Source organism: Thamnophis elegans, chromosome Z, assembly GCF_009769535.1.
Source record: "Thamnophis elegans isolate rThaEle1 chromosome Z, rThaEle1.pri, whole genome shotgun sequence".
Taxonomy (NCBI): domain Eukaryota; kingdom Metazoa; phylum Chordata; class Lepidosauria; order Squamata; family Colubridae; genus Thamnophis; species Thamnophis elegans.
Window position 1 is genome coordinate 29,315,150 of NC_045558.1, and position 17,212 is coordinate 29,332,361.

Below are 17,212 nucleotides of genomic sequence, written 5' to 3' on the forward strand. Positions count from 1 at the left end.
GTTTATATTCAGAAGTTTTCATTATTTTCAACTTCTAATTAAGTGCATTTCACTTAGTATTTTCTCACAAAACATTTTTTTCATTCAAAACCTGATTTGCAAACCCAACATTAAATGTGAAATAGTTACTTATTTTTTAAAATAATACCAAATAGATGCTATCCTTTTACCTTTAATCTGTTATTCACAATCAGTTTTTCTAATCTGAAAATTCAGGTGCATCCTTCTTGACATTTCTATTTATTTATTTATTTTGCAAAATTGAACTCTGGGTAGCCATTTCTATTATAATGAAGTCACTTTGCTCAAACATAAATTCACTGCCAATTTCTTTTATATCCTTAATCTACAGCATATTTATGTTTATTTTACAAAAATTCAAAATACTTTCCATTAACTACACCATGATTAAAGATTAATAATGCTACTAGGAATAGTTTTTTTTCATGGGATGAAGCTGATCAGCCACATTCAATTATTTCTATGCTGAACTGCCAACTAACCAAATTTCAAATAACACTACTTTCCCTGGAGAATCTAATTTATAAATTCCAAGTCAGTCAGTCAGCCACAGTGTCTATCTGTCTGTCTGCCTGCCTGCCTGCCTGCCTGCCTGCCTGTTTGTTTGTTTATCTATCTATCTATCTATCTATCTATCTATCTATCTATCTATCTATCTATCTATCTATCTATCTATCTAACTAACAACAAACATATGCAGCAGTAAGTATGATGTGTTGCTTAGACATAGTTATTCAATATATTTCACAACAATAAATAAACCCAAAATCTCTTAATTGAACTTGATTCTTAATGACAATGGATATGTCTGTGTACATTTCTTGTTGGAAGTACAGAAGTGATTTGCCACTGTCGTCTTTCTCATCTGACACAACATTAAAATTACTTTATTGCCCCTACTCACATACTAAATAGGCCTCGCTGGGCTTACCTTTTTTTAGAATAGGTCAAAGTTGGCTAGATACTGCTGCCTAACTCCTTCTCCTCTTCCTCCTCCTCCTTATCACTATTTCATATCAATTTACTGCAAAATATTTCTTCATTGAAGGTTATGGTTTATAATCTACCATGCAGGTCTGAAGGGGTGGGTGTGTGTGTATTGTGTGTGTATGTATGGAAAAAAATGACAAATCTGGATGAAAATCTTCATAAAAAGAGATTGAGCTTCCATATAAAGGCTGAGAATCTACTTGCAATTTAACTGATCAAATAAAAATAATAAAATAAAACCACTGCTGACTGGCCACATGTATCTCCCATATTAATGAACAAGCTATAGAACTGAACAGCATCAAAACTAATAAATCATTAAAATCTTGACCACCTTAGAGTTTATTTGAATGTCAAATAAAGATGCGCTAACATTTTTTTAATCAGTGAAAAAATATAAAAGAAAAAACTATCTTTCCTAATTATTTAATTCATACAAACAATACAGTAAAATATTTTCACTAGAGAAAAATGTTTAAGATAATCAAAGCACATAGATAGACTGACAGATAAACAGAAAATTTTCTCCCTACAAAGAAAACAATGTAGCACTACAATACAAAAAATATCCATCTTAAAAACACTGATTCATGCAAGTAAGGTATTTTATCAACATGCATTTTACTGCATGAATAAAAGAGCTTCTTTTCACTCTTTGGGATAAGATAATATGGATTTTACTTTAGTAATTGTATTTTACTTTAGATTTGCTCTTTAAACAATCTTCTTTGCTAATAGTCCCACTTCAGGATCATAAAATTCTCTCCAGGATCTGTAGTTCTGTTTTTAGTAGAATCTCCTCACATAAATGTTATGGAGCCTTGAAGATTTCAGAATGGTGAGCAGTAATATTAATATACATTAACATAATATAAAATGTAGTCCATTTAAACGCATTATAAGATCTGCTGAAATGCTTCAAGTTTTCATTTAAAAATTTCAGGAAGTATAAATCAATCTTGTAACTATATATAGCTTTCAAAATAAACTGCTTTCATTTTGTTATAATTTGCTTCCTTCCCTAAGAAATAAAGCAAAAATCAATTCCTTTTTTTACTGCAAGATTTTAGATTCTTTAAAGACAGACTTATTTCATTCAACACTGGATAAGTGCTGAGCTTCCCTGACATATCTTTACACAGGTCAGGAGAATTCTCATTCACCGTGGTCAAAACAAGATTTGATATAGAGCAGCTTTTCCATTTCCATATCATTCTGCCAGAACAAGATTTTAGTGGCACCTAATATTTCATTAAGAAGACAATTTAAAGCAAGATACAACTACTCTTTCTTCAGAACAAAAATCTTGCAGATTGTATCCAGGATTCCTTAGCAATTCCTGAATGTGAAAACTGGTGGTAGGTGAGGTATAAATACAGAGAAAAAGGTACATTTTGGGAAACTGAGTGGAAACATGATGCTTCCATAGTATACAATATCCATGTTAGTTAAATGTAAAAGATAAAGATAAAGGTTCCCCTTGCACATATATGCTAGTCATTCCCAACTCTAGGGAGCGGTGCTCATCTCCGTTTCAAAACTGAAGAACTAGCGCTGTCCAAAGATGTCTCTGTGGTCATGTGGCCAGCATGACTAAATGCCGAAAGAGCATGGAACATTGTTACCTTCCCACCAAAGGTAATTTCTGTTTTTTCTACTTACACTTTTACATGCTTTCGAACTGCTAGGTTAGCAGAAACTGGGACAAGTAACGGGAGCTCAGTCCGTTACACAGCATTAGTGATTCGAACTGCTGAATTGCCAACCTTTCTGATCAACAAGCTCAGCATTTTAGCCACTGAGTCACCACGTCCCTCTAGTTAAATGTATGTGAAAGCTAATAAAAATATATAATAAAATATATGAATCAACACCTTTTAAGCATCAGATCCAGGATGAGGGAATACGTTTTCCTATTTAGATTGGCTAATAAAATGCTTCAGTAGTTATATGTACTAGTTATATGTGTTAGTTATATGTACTAGGGTTGACTGTCCTGTTTGAGGCACCTAGGCTGTTTTATTAAGTAATCACAGTAGGAAGACTTTGCACGATTCCAGGATACAACAACCTATCCAAATAATTCAAAGAGAATATGACACATGCAAGTTGAATAATACATTGCAGAACAGGGACTGCCGGAACATCCATGCCATGATTTAATAAATTGTTCTGTCAGAGACAACATCCTAGATTTAATCTTCAAAAACTAAAGAAAAAACTAACACAGCTGCTGGGATGAACGATGAATGCCCAACACTACCAATTGGTTACAAATGTAGGTTCATTCACAAAGGACCTTTAGCCATATGGTCCATTTTTTTGCTTAGCATGATATGTAAATTCATCACTGTGGCTTGTTCAATAAAAACATGCTTTAAAAAACCGACTTAGTATTACATCTGTAGGACAAAAATATCTCTGTGCTAAACAGGTTAGAAAAAATATGTCCTGACATCAGAATACTGTTTAGAAATGGCATCTGGAAGTATGTACAAAACCAAGCTTTGGCTAGGGACATTTGGTAATATTCACATCAGCTCTCCTCACTTCAAAAATCCATCTTAATCTACTTCCTCCCATCATCCAAAAAATAATTAAAAATAAAGCTCTCAAAAATATTGTGCTTTGAAACTGTGCATCATTTTGAGAACAGCTGGCATAGCAAAGAAAAAGAAAATGACAACAACAGCTAACCTGTGGACATGCATACAAAACAGTTTTCTGAAGTAAAGAACCACCTTAATTATTTTAAGTGCCTTCATGTATTAGAGTTAAGGGAAAAGAACAGAAGGGACAGGAGTAATAGAAAATATTCAGATGGATAAATGACGAACAGAGGTGAATAGCAGTTTTGCAACATGATTTGTGTAAATAGATATTTAGTCAGTCTATTTAATGGCTAATATCAGTAAACATTAAAAAGATACAGGCTGGGATGAAAAGGTAGCCCTGCCTTCTGCTTGCAATCAGAGAGTATATATTCTCAAATCCAGCTTTGGCTTGAAACTTGTTTTCGTCTATATCTTCAAAAAATAAGATGGGATACAATAGTGCTAATAAGGGGAAGATGATGGAAATAGAAACTGCACTAGGAAAAAAACAAATTTAATTGGAGGACAAGGAAAAAGTGCAAATTCTTGATTTTAAGAGTGAAGAATTGTCTCTATTGTTATCTAATACATATATGTAACTCTTTAAACGTTTAAAGAAATAAAATTTTCTATTCTCTTTCTGAAACACCATCACTACCACAACCCCACGTTTTAATGAGGCACTGATTCAAACAGAATAAATAACTGTGTGATGTTGTGTCTTGTCCAAGAGTAAGAGTGAATCTCTGAAAATATATTCTGATTTGCAAATATAATATATTTATATAATATTTGGAAAATGTATATTGCCGCCCACTTGCTCACGGTGACTCAAGGTGCTTTACAGGAAATAAAAACGCAATATAAAGAAATAAACATAATAAAAAATAGTAACAATAACATAATAACCCTCCCACACTCATAAAAGCTCCATCCTGCTCCGGATTCTCTAGGCCCCGGGGCAGAACCATGTTTTCAGGGCTTTCAAAAAACTGTGAGAGTGTGGCCCAGTCTAATTTCCGGGCAGATGACATTCCAGAGGGAGGCAGCCACCACAGAGAAGTCCCTTCATCTGGGTCCCACCAGATGTATCTCCTTAGGGGACAGGACATTCCTTATCTCCCCGCTCTAATGGGTTGGGGGCATGTGAATAGCAAGAGACGGTCCCTCAGATAACCTAGTCGCAAGCCATGAAGGACTTTAAGGTGACAACCAGCACCTTGAATTGCACCCAAACCAAATCAGCAACCAATCCAGCTCCTGCAGGAGAGGTAATACATGTGCACAGCAATATCTATACAAAAATCATACGGCTCACTGCAATTTTCATCAAATGAAACTTCCAGATACCTTTCAAGGGCAGCCCTCTGTAGAGGGTGTTGCAATAGTCAAGACGGGAGATGACTAAGGCATGAGTGACCATGAGTAGGAATTTTTGGTCCAGGGGAAAGAGTGTAATTGGCTCACAACCCACAGTTGCACAAAGGCCCTCCTGGCCACAACTAACACCTGCTCTTTGAGCAGGAATTGTAAGTCCAGAAAAAAACACCAGATTACACACAAGGTCTATTTGTGGCACTGCCATCTCATCCAAGACTGAAGCTGGCAATTCTCCATGAACAAAAGAACCCCAAGCCCAGAGCCACTCAGTCTGACCATGGTTCAGTATCAACCCATTAGTCCCCATCCAGCTCCCTACAGTCTCCTGGCAATGTGAGAGGGAGATCATGGCATCCCTTAACTCACCATGAGCTGAGATGTACAGGTGAGTATCATCAGCAGTCGGATGATATTTCAGACCATGGTGACAGATGATCTCGCCCATCGTAGATGTTGAATAGGAGTGGAGAGAGAGCTGATCCCTGTGGGACCCCGCAAAATAGTGGGCAAAGGCTGTATCTCTCATCTCCTATTAACACAGAATGAGAGCAGCCACAGAAGAAAGAAGTGAACCAGAAAAGCCTCCCACTCTCAACCCCTGAGGTCGCTCCAGAAGGATACCATGATCAATGGCATCAATTATCAGAGATAACCAAAAAATGCAACCAAAGACATTTCTATCCCATATCCAGGTCTGAATCCTGATTGATAGGAGTCTAGATAATTTGGTTCATCCAAAAACTTCTGGAGTTTTCGCGCAACCACCACCTTCTCAATAACATTCCCCCAAAAGGGAAGATTGGAGACAGGTCTGAAATTATCCAACAAGGTGGAACCCAACAATGGCTTCTTGAAAACAGAGCGGCCATAGCCTCCTTCAAGTGCTGGAGCACTACCTCCTCCTGTAAGGAAGCATTAATCACTGCAAAAGTCCACTAGCATATCACCTCCCAGGAAGCTTTCACAAGCCAGGAGGGACATGGATCCTGCCCACTTCCTCAGGAACAACAGGATCAAACTGTTCCCAGATAACAAAGCAAGCACCTGACCCATGGGTCTCCACGGGACCAGCACAACACTAGCATCTAACTGGAAACAAAGGTGAGCAATTCTGTCTTCCAGGAAATCCACAATTCCTCAGCACAACCCTAAGGTTGGACCTCAGTCTTCTCCTTCCCTAAGTGAAGATGGCACACCTTAAAGCAGGCCGCTAGTCGATTATCTGCAGAGGCAATTAATGTGGACAGTTATTGATACTTTGGCACATGAATTGTTTGAAGGTAGGCCTTAATAGCAATTCTTACCCATGTTTGATTGAGTTCATCCCTTGTCTTCTGCCAGAGCTTACATTCTTTTCAAAGAAAGACAAATCCTCTAATTTTAATAGGAAGGCCACTTCATAACAAGTCTGGAATAGCTGTAGTGCCCCTGTTCCTAGAGGGCAAAAATTCTATAATCCAGCCTTCCCCAACACTATGCTTTTCTAATCTTTTGCCATTCCAATTTCATAATTACCATCCATCATGTCTGAGAATCCCCATCCCAGCATATATGGAGGACATCATGTTCAGTAAGGCAGTCTTACATTGTTTTTAAGATATCCAGCAACAGTTTGCTTTATCAAATAACAATAGTTTAGAAGTCAACTTAGCAGAGAAGGTCCACAACCTAGGCCAATGATGGCAAACCTTTTCAGCACCAAGTGCCCAAACTGGAGTGTGTGCCGGAGCCCCAGAAACTCAAAGACCAGCTTGCCTGAGTGCATACAAGCACTGGCCACCTGGTCTTTTGGTTTACTGGCAGCTGGTCTTCATACATGCCGGACCGCTGGAAACCCATAGGTGGTCACTGTGCGTATTTGCACTGGCAAGCTGGTCTTCAGGTTTCTGGTCCCCCGGCATGCACGAAGATCAGCTGGCTGGCGTGCATGCACACATCGAAAACCAAAAGAGCAGCTGGCAACAGCGCGCATGCCCACAGAGAGGGCTCTGCATGCCACCACACGTGCCGTAGGTTCGCCATCACAGACCTAGGCCTTCTCCAGTTTTTGGACTTCAATTCCACAATTCTCAACAAGACTATGATTGCGGAGTACTGTGGAATTTTACTGGATATATAAAAGAAGCTGGATGAAATTTAAAATTAAAGGAAATGTAAGTGATAAATGAGAATGATCTTGTGATTTTTTAAATAGGTAATCTTTGTTTAATGTCCATTCATTCAGCAACTGTTCAACATTATGGAGATGCTGAACAAATGGTACTTATGTCCCCAAAGTTATGGCTCCTAGTAGGTGGCTAAAATTTTGATGCTTGGCAATCAGCATACAATGACAACCAAAGTTATCAACTTTCCCCAGTTGTCTATTTCCCCTCACCCCATACACACACAGATCTCTACCCTGTTGGCTACCCTACACAGCAATATTCCTCAGCTGGGACTGAGGACTGGGGCTTTCAGCAGTCTCAGCCAGCTGGCCCGGCACCCAAGGCCTCTATTTTTACCTCAACATTGCTGCCAAGGAGTGCCATCTCACCACAGCACAAAGGCCAGCACATTGTCCTGGGCTCCATAGATCGGGCACACTCAACTGATCTTTTCCATCTTTTTCCTGCTGCTGCTGAGGCATGTCTGACCTGGACCTATGTGAAATAGCTGCCGGCTATACCAGGCCTTCTTCTGGTGGCCATCTGCACCCTTCTCCAAATAGCATGTACTGCTTTTGGAAGGGCTTTTGAGGCTGTTTTCCAAATAGTACAGCTTTAAACATTTAAAGATCCTTGAAATAATTTAAATAAATAAGAGATACAAAAGGAAAAAATTAATAATTGAATTTATTTTACCTAGATTTAATTTTGATAGTTTTGTCTTTCCACTTATGTAGGAAAACTCTCAATGCCTCCCATGTTTATAGATATAGGAATGATTGAAGTTCCATGTTTAGCAACATCAAAACATTTCTTCAATCAAAATAGAATGACATTACAACAAGCAATGAGTATAAAAATAGGGACAACTTAGAAAAACAGAAATACACAAAAACAGCATCAGTAGGGTGTTTTGATTATTACCTGAAATAATTGAGGCAATGCTTTTACCGTTGTGTAGAACCATATTCCCACTTTACATGGAAGCAGGTCCCGCCACTGTGGTTTTTCCACCAGTCTACAGAAAACACAGTTAAAAAAAAATACTAGTGATGATTTTGCAGCCAACTAGGAATAATAAAGGTTCAAAGTAAGCAATAGTCTATCATGGGAATATGTAAGTAGTTTCATTCAAAGTGTAACTACAAAGACAGATATGTCTTAAGATTGGTTTTGCACATTAGGCTTGTTTGTATCTTTCCAAATAAAGTCTTCGGCTTTTTCTGATGGCTGCAGAAAGAGAGGGAGGGAGGGATATTAAGCATCACCAAACCAGTTTCAAGCGCTGACAACCAGTTATGAATACTGTACAAGCAAGCCAATACGTAAAAATTAATGTCATTTGCCATTCACTGAAGCATTACTTAGTGATGTCATAAGAATGGAGGATGGGAAGAATGGTTTCTGCTCTTTTACCCTGCATTGATTCAGTTCATGTTCCTGCTGTGTGAATTATTTAAGCCTTTTATTTCTTTCTATAATTCAACAAAAGAAAAGATGGTATCTTCTGGAGCATTCTGAATGTCTCTATTCCCCACCCCCCACCCCCATGGTTTGCTGGCTCCAAAAGTAAAGAAGGAAGTAAAACATTTTACTAATCTTTTACTTTTAAAAGCAAACTGTGTCAGACAAAACTCAGACAAAAGTAATGAGAGGCTCATAGCAAAGACCATAGCAAAGATCAGGTATTATGTAATACCACTGAATATCAGTCTTCCCTTAATTCTTCTCCTGAAATGAAAAGAAAACCTAAATTAATGGTTTCTTATTAAAGTTCTATATAGACTTCGGTGCTCCCTGAAAATTCTTCCACTGTATATTCATTTCTTTATACTTTCTAAATCCATTTCTATCATTATCTCTATCTTCAGCACTTTTTAAAAAATAAAATATAACTCTTCTAAGAGTCATTTCAAGAAAAACAAAAACATTTCCAAATCCTATTTTCAGTGCCTGGTATGTCAAAAACTATGTTTGCTCCTCTTCCATGGAAGGAGCATTCTTCCAGAAGAATTTTCTAAGTTCCCACCTTTCACTCTTCTCTACACCAAGTTTCACTTCATCACTATTCTTTCCTCCAGACCTTTTCTTCTTCTCCTTCTTTTTCCTACTAAGCAGCTCATCCTAAGCAAGAAAAGAAGAAAAGAAAAGAAAAGAAAGAAAGAAGGGTTCCACAATTGTTAGGAAAACTCTGGAAATAAAAGTAAAAATAAAACAGGAGAGGACTGCTAATTATTTTAAAGAAATCATTAGCAATGTGTTTCTGTGATAGTCATTCTTTAAAACACTGCGTCCCAAACTTTTTTCTTCATTACACAAAACTGCTTTTCAGAAAGTTTTTTTTACCCAAAGTAGAATAAAACTTTTAAAGTAAATTTAAATGTCCTTGTTGCAATAGGATAATATGTTCATGTGTGATCATCCAAAGAAAAAGAACTTTTATCCAATTTTGTGTAATTTACCCAAGTTTGGGTAGGACATGGTTAAACACATCATATCTCCAACAGTCAGGTATATTACATTCACATTAATCAAACTGTCCCTTTTTAAACTTTTTTTCTCATTCAAAATTGTAACAATGTGGTTCTGAAAATATTGTAAAAATACAGATGGCTTAACTCCTAAAGAGTGCTGAAAATGCAAAACCAAATTCAAGCATAAATAAGAATGTTCTTTTTTCTGGTAATCAGGAAGAAACCAGTATTTAAAACATTTATTTCTGTCATTTTTCATTTGAACCATGGAGTATTTATCATCTTTGAAAGACACTTCGATTTGTGGGTGCAGAGGAGACCCTCCATTAAGAGTGAGTATATTTTTTTTAAAGGGGAAGGGAGAAAAGGAAAAGAAGGAAACACTTAATATCAAGGAAAGGAATTTAGCTTGAATTGGTTTTTCAACTCTGCTTCCTCTGAGATCTTCATATTAGAACGAAAGCTAAAATATTTATGTACTTCAAAATAATCTTAACCATTTAAAAAAACTTCTAGGGGAAGGAGGGAGAAAATACTTTTTCTTTTCTTTTCTTTTTAGGACTATTATTGTCAGCATGTAATCTGAAAGGCTAATTCAGACAAGAGGCCGAATATCTGCATGTATAAAAGGCAGGGCATGATCAAGATTCCCAAGCTGTGCCAAGACATTTTGCCACTTGAAGCAATAAACAAGATGGTGACAGAGACAGCCTGAAGCTGACGGGACAGAGAGCAGAATCTAATTTTTAGCATTGTCTTATCATCAATGTCCTCCAGTACACTAATGGAATATTGCATTTATAGCCTTCTCTGCTGTCTCTTCCAATCCTCACTATTCCATCCCCCATTTCCCTGTTGAAGCTACCTGTTTCTTACTTTGCCTCCCAACAGATTAACTATGAACAGTGTTAATAATGAAACATTAATGCTTAATTCAGAAACGCTGAACAATTCTTGATGATTTTAGAGTAAGCTTCTTACCAGTTGTTTTTCCAGGTAGATAGACCAAACCACGGCATAATGTCCTACTGTGAGGATAATGAACAGAAGTAATGCCAACTCTTCATTGCTCATTTTCCTCACTCGCCTATAATAAAATACAGGCTGTCGCCAATCTGGTAGCCCATTGATCAGAATATCATCATACCTAGGGCAGTAAAAACAAACAAACAAGTTCTCATAATGCATTTAAAATTAACCTATTTCCTTCTTTTTTAATGAGACAGATATGGCTATTTTGTTTCACTCATCAGATGTTTTGTTTTTAACAGCAAACTCCTACAATTTGTCGACATTTAATCTGGGTTCCTAGGATAAAATTTCAAACCAGACTGCTATGGAAATGTTTACCACCGATTACTTTAAAAATGGTGACTCTACTGTTCTTACAGCTCCCCCAATTGATTCACTGGAGAAGTGTTTTTTTCTCAACAATAAGCCACATGTGTTCAGCCTACCTGCCAATCAAGGGTCATGTTCTGAGAATAAAAGAATTACAAAAGGATGATTGTAAGTGGAAAGGCAAAGACCATCAAAATCATTTATTGGCTATAATTCTTTATTTATAGCCATATGTAGAAGTAGCCTTAATTCTCCAAAACATATTTAGTTTTTAAAAACTTTGATGTGGAAACTAATTTAGGAATGACTAGTAATTTAATTGTGAACATTTAAAAAAAAATAACAAACTGTCATTTTAAAAATATAAAAAAGAATAACTTTAGCCTAGTAAGAATTTTCATTTTAAAGGCTGATTTTGCATTACTTCACATTAAAAATAATTTGGATAATTTCTTTTTGTATTTACTCTTGCTTGTGTTTTAAATGGATGATTTAAACACCCGCCAGACAATATTAATTTCTTAAATGCATAAAAATAATTTTCTCTGAAAAAAAAAACAGACAAGTCTATTATTGAAAACAGTTCAAATGGAGACATATTGTATGCTCAAATTAATCCTAAATAGAGCACAGCTCATTGAATATTCTAATCACACTATTTCAAGTATTAAATCTGCACTAAAGGACTAATTTGGTGCAACACATTGACCAAAATATTTTAATTAAAAATATTCTGAGTTAGTCGCAGGCCTAATTACAGGAATAGCAATAGGGCCTATATTGTCATGCAGGTCAGTAGGACTCAGTAGTAGGTTTTTCTCAAGTAAATTGACCGATCCAGGAATAATAGTGCAGCTGCTAAACTGCCAGTCTTGACATGTAAATCAATTTAAATGCAACAACTGCAGTAGTTACTTTGACAGTTATTAAATTGATACCTTGGAGATATCTTAACAGAGAAAGTCAAACTTTTAAAATATATTTTTATTTAAAAAAATCAAATCAAATTTTGATTGAATACCCAGCTCATACTGTTCATCAAGCAAAATGCATATTATTTCTATAGTTAAATGTTAGCAGAACACATATGATAAAACCTTATGCTAGTTGCTATCTATAAGATTAAAAAAAACCAAATAAAATACAGCTTTATAAATTCACTTGAAGTCTTTAGCCAACACCATTACTAAAAGACTTAAACTGCAATACTAAACACACCAGCAATTGCCATAGCATTCAGTGGATTTGATTTCAAGTAAACCTGTATAAATTTTCACCATTTTCTCCCTCCAAAATAAAAAGAATCTCAACACTTTTTGAGATTCAAACTATCTTAATATGTTAAATGGGTTTTTAAAAACAGTTAATTTTTTTTACATTATATCAAGTCTAAAATTGAAATACAGTTAACAAAAAATAGTACAATTTACATATGAATTAGAAATTTCAGATTAAAATTACAGAAATTAAACTAAAATAGAAGTTTATTCCAACACATTTAACAAATATAAGTCACTAATAAGCAAGAAATCAGTACAGTTATTTTTCAAAAATTGCACAATTCACAACTCATGTATTTTTAAATTTTGTATGGCATTCTTCAAACCAAGTTCTTCAAAAACAGATTTCAACAAAATTACAAATAAAAACAATAATCATAGTAGTTATATCTCTTAAAACACGTTTAATATATTTCCAGATTTGATGCAAGAAAATTTCACATGCTAAAATAGACTAAACACTAAGTATTTACCAAGCTCTGTCCGCTATTTTGAACAAAAGTCTCCAAGGATTTAGTTCCAGAATCAATGCTCTATTGATTTTACTATCAATGAACATTATGGCTCACATGACAGGCCATTTTAAGGGAAGATAGCTTCTATTATATCCCACTTTTTAGAATATATACTGTCAAAAGATAAATAATTGAGTTCTGTGGCAATTAAAGACTATATTTAAAAATTAAGCTGTCTGCTTAATTTTTAGGAGTACATATAAACAATGATCCTTAGTTAGTCAGAATGCTTTGATAATTTTAATCTTGTTTTTCACATTTAGGAAATTAGATAATTAGGAAGTATACAGACAATTCATTACAGCCCTTGTTTGCAGAAATCAATCTATCACATAGAATGAAACTTCAAAGGCATGCAAAAGAATGAAGCACATAAGCAGATTGTCAAGCAGTTTTTTCTGTTCTCTCCATTTGCCCATTCTCCTAATTTCCTCATTTCAAATTATGAATTACATAACGAGAAAATAATTCCCTATATTCATAACTAATATAGGTCAGAATAAGATTCTCCTAAATTCCCCCTAAAATATTTATTCAAACTAGAGATTTATTTTGCAAAAGATGCAGTTACTAAACAAAAAATTTGGTTCCTCTTATTTAGGCAGCTCAAGGCTACTATAGTGTAACTGGCTATCACATATGAAAACCCAGAGCTATAGTCCCTACTTTTTAATTAAAACTGTGACAAGATTAGAACTGAAAACCTATCACCAAATATAACTGAATCTTCAACATCATTTCATTTCCACAAGGATGTATACAAAACAGGATGTTGATATATATCATATTTATGGAGTGGGGAAGGATATTTCCTTTTGCATTGTTCTTTTTGTATTGTTTTTTCTTCCATTTGTTTTGGAGGGAGGAAGGAGGAGGAGAGAGGGGGCGAGAGAGGGGGAGAGAGGGGGAAAGAGAGGGGGGGAGAGAATGTAAATGAGTTTCAGAACACCTATATTTTCCATATGGTAGTTGCAAAAACCTAGACATTACAAAAAAAGGTGCTAGGATATACAAGACTGGTGTAGGAACAATTATTTTGGCGCTCCACCAATTATTTTGGTCACAAGAGTTTTAAAAAGCTATTGATGAGTTGAAAAGAACACTGTGAAAAGGTTATCAAAAATGTTGTTCTAATAATTAAAGTTTTTAAATAAATATGTTAGGATCATACTTTTTAAAATTTGTCTAAAGAAAGTGAAATAATTTGCTGTAAAAAAAACTTAATATCATCTACATATTAAAGCTGGGCAGCAAGTTACACCAAATTTACATTTTAATTTGGCAACTAAAGTAACTATCTTGAAAGTAACTCCTACTATCAATCCACAAGTAATAGAGAACATGGAAATTTAAAATATTATTTTTCCTGCTGTTCTTTCATCTATTATGTTCAGTAGAATATTAAACCTTTGGGCATTGTGCAACAATTTCCAAACTACTGTTTATCTTCCTCCAACTTCAGAATGCAGATCGTTTGACATGTAAACAATTCAAAGGGGAATTCAAAAGTTCATCCTTTGTACCAGTTTCTCTTTCACATGCTCTGGAACCCAAGGTCCAAATTTCTTGTGAATTGGGAACTGGGTTCTGAACAAATAGAGTTAGAACCAGAAACTCAAGCTTTCTTAAAAAATCTGGTACATATTTCAAATATGCTGGCTTTCTTTACAATATTGATATTTAAAATGGTTACAGCATATAAAATAAATGAAACAGCTGCGCTCTGAGCAAAATATTTGGTTCATGGCAAAAAAAGGCTGAAAATTGAAATAGCTGAAGATTTTGATCCAAATAATATGTTCAAACTTTAATATTATTAAATCGAACAAATCTGAAGGAAATTAATTAAATGAATGTATTGTTTAACTGGGAAAATATATATTTTTAAGTGAGAAAAACATTTTAAAAGCCTTGGTTGTCTCTTGATTAGCTGTTATTTAAGGAAGATAAATATCCTGCATATTGTAATCAACACCAGCAGTTTTTCAACTGAATCAGTGAACCAACAGTCAAAAATTCCTGCAGGCAAATACCTGGGGAAAGATTTCTCATAGAAGAATGGATGTTTTGTTTGTTGCTTTTAAGAGGAAACACCTGCTGCTACTGCATATTCCTAGCTTCATGGAAGAGATCATCATAAGAGATTTGGAGGCATTTAAAGTGTCATAAAATTTAATTTTTGTTTAATTGTAACTCATTCTTAAAGATGGGCAGAGATTGGACTCCTGTAATGCCACACATTTCTAACATAATTTTAGTAATTGCATTAAAAAGAGCACAATGTGTAGATATTTACATGAAACTTCTAAATAACTTAACATCCATGGCCAGCAACTACAAAAGGCAATTCCTTGACATTCCAGCTGTATTAAAGAAATATGGCTGAAAATTTTAGAATCTAAATCTTTAGTATTAGTCAGCTTAAAGAATAATATGCATATAAAATAAGCAATACAAAAATAGCAAAAATGATGCACACATATGTGTATGTGGCAAGAAGTTGCATTTAAAGTAGCTCATACCTTTGCAACCATTTGACACAAGACATTGACCCCCCATTGTTTAACTTCCTAAACTTTCTTGATCTATGACTCCAAGCTGAAAGAGTGCAGTAGGAGGCAGGGTAAAAACCATACACAAAATCACCAAAACTCCTCTGAACACTGTTCCTTGGCTCTTTCAACACAGAGGATTATCTGAAAGTAGATAATCTCTACTATGAGACCTGGAGTCATGCCAAGGCCTCTACAAAGCCAAGAACCCCTAGAGAACATTCAGCACCCCTGCTCAGAATATTGAAAACCTAGAGATATTTTAAATAGATCTCCTATGCTGGTAGTAAGCCTTTTCTTCCTTTCCCCAAAATATCTAGGTCACCAATAGTTAAATTGAGCATCTTAACAAACTGTGCAAGTCTTGATTCTTATTCCACAAGAATTGAGAAAAGCAAACCAAGCATAAGTGATTGCCTGATTATGTTCTTTTCTCATGGAGAGTAAAAATATTTACTGTGTTTTGCCCATTAAAGAAATTATTGAATAACATAAAACAATTGAAAGCTAAATTTGCTCATTGTTCTTAAATCTATGCATTTTGATAAAATAGGTGTGGGAGTGAGGAAACCCTGAAGATGGCAGGGGGAATTGTTCTGAGGATCAAATTAACAATCAGAAAAGTAACAGTTAAACAAGAATGTGTTAGTAATTGAAAAATCCAAATACATTTTGTGAGCAATTATAGAAACTCTGCTCCCTAAAAGAAAACCCATTCATACTTATTGAGAATTCAGCAACAGTTAGAAATGTATGTAACAATCATAAACAAACCGTAGTCCTTGCAAGAAGAGCTGAAATCCTGGCTCATGTTAGTGGCTACATGAATTGAAAATACTGCTTTGAAATATATTCAAAATAAACTCACCTATGCCTTCTCTCTTCATCCTTTAAAACCTCATATATGGCCACCAACTAGAATAAAAGGTACTTTTATGTTCAAAAACTCTGCACTGAAAAACCAGCGAGTTTTGCTGTAAAATTGCAAAAATGCTGGACTATCTTTCTTAAAAAGCAAACAAAGAACAATACAAATCATTTCTTGAAAATATTTAAAACTCTCAAAACATTTCTACCAATATTTCATCTTTGGAGGGTTTAAATATTTTTTTCTCCATAATTAAGGTAATATTAGTTTAATTGTTATTTAGCCTAAAATAAAAATTCTAAACATTTTAAAACATTTTATTGGTTCACTAATATAAAATCTACCACCAGATTCCATGTGAAGTGGTGAGGAAAAATATTTCAGCATAACTAGAACTTAATTTTAAGGTACAAGTAAACCAAATCTTGTACAAATATTTGCTTTCCATTTCCTAAAGTATAGCTTGTGACTTTGTCCTAACCAAAAAAAAAGATCCCTTAATGTCTAACTCCCAAATTTAAGACATCTAAGAAGGTTCTATTTTATATAATGTTCCTTTCATCTTTTTGTTTTGTTTCATCTGAATCCTGCTTTAAATATTTAGGAAAAAAGTAAAGCTTAAATGCTTCCAAATTTCTAAACATAATACCAGTGTCATAATGAGGTACATTTTTTCATATTTTTAATAATCACTTAAAATTTAATAGTACTTATCACTTACTTGTCTAAACTGGGTTTCAGCATTTTCGTCTTTATTCTTGTCTGGATGTAATATCAATGAAAGCTTGCGATAAGCTTTCCTAATATCTGCCGATGGAGCATCCTACAAAACACAAAGCAAACTTTGTCAGAAATGAATTTCCAGAACCTTGTTAAGATCGGAGAAGGCAGCCAACCAAGCTCAGGGACCTGAGGCAATGTAATTTGAGCAATCATTCTTTACAGCCAGGATATGCAGCCAGTTAGGCCCACAAGACTGAAAAATCGGTCAATCTAATTTTGTTCTCCTCTTTTAACTTGTTTCAGTACTATGTGCTCATTACAAGAAGA

At 34.9% G+C, this 17,212-nt stretch overlaps 1 protein-coding gene across 2 annotated transcripts in view; it reads right to left on the reverse strand.

Moving 5' to 3' along the window:
• The window catches only part of DNAJC1 (DnaJ heat shock protein family (Hsp40) member C1), a 109,071-nt gene that overhangs the window by 64,676 nt on the left and 27,183 nt on the right, over nt 1-17,212 (reverse strand). Inside the window, exons 2-6 of one of the 2 annotated variants that reach the window (XM_032236994.1) lie at nt 16,884-16,985; nt 16,163-16,209; nt 10,588-10,753; nt 9,162-9,256; nt 8,057-8,150 (exon numbers count right to left, since the gene is read on the reverse strand). In XM_032236994.1, coding sequence (XP_032092885.1) covers nt 8,057-8,150; nt 9,162-9,256; nt 10,588-10,753; nt 16,163-16,209; nt 16,884-16,985 — 504 coding nt within the window. Of the gene's footprint in view, nt 1-8,056; nt 8,151-9,161; nt 9,257-10,587; nt 10,754-16,162; nt 16,210-16,883; nt 16,986-17,212 lie in introns of those variants that run through there. The other variant, XM_032236995.1, reaches the window with a different exon arrangement.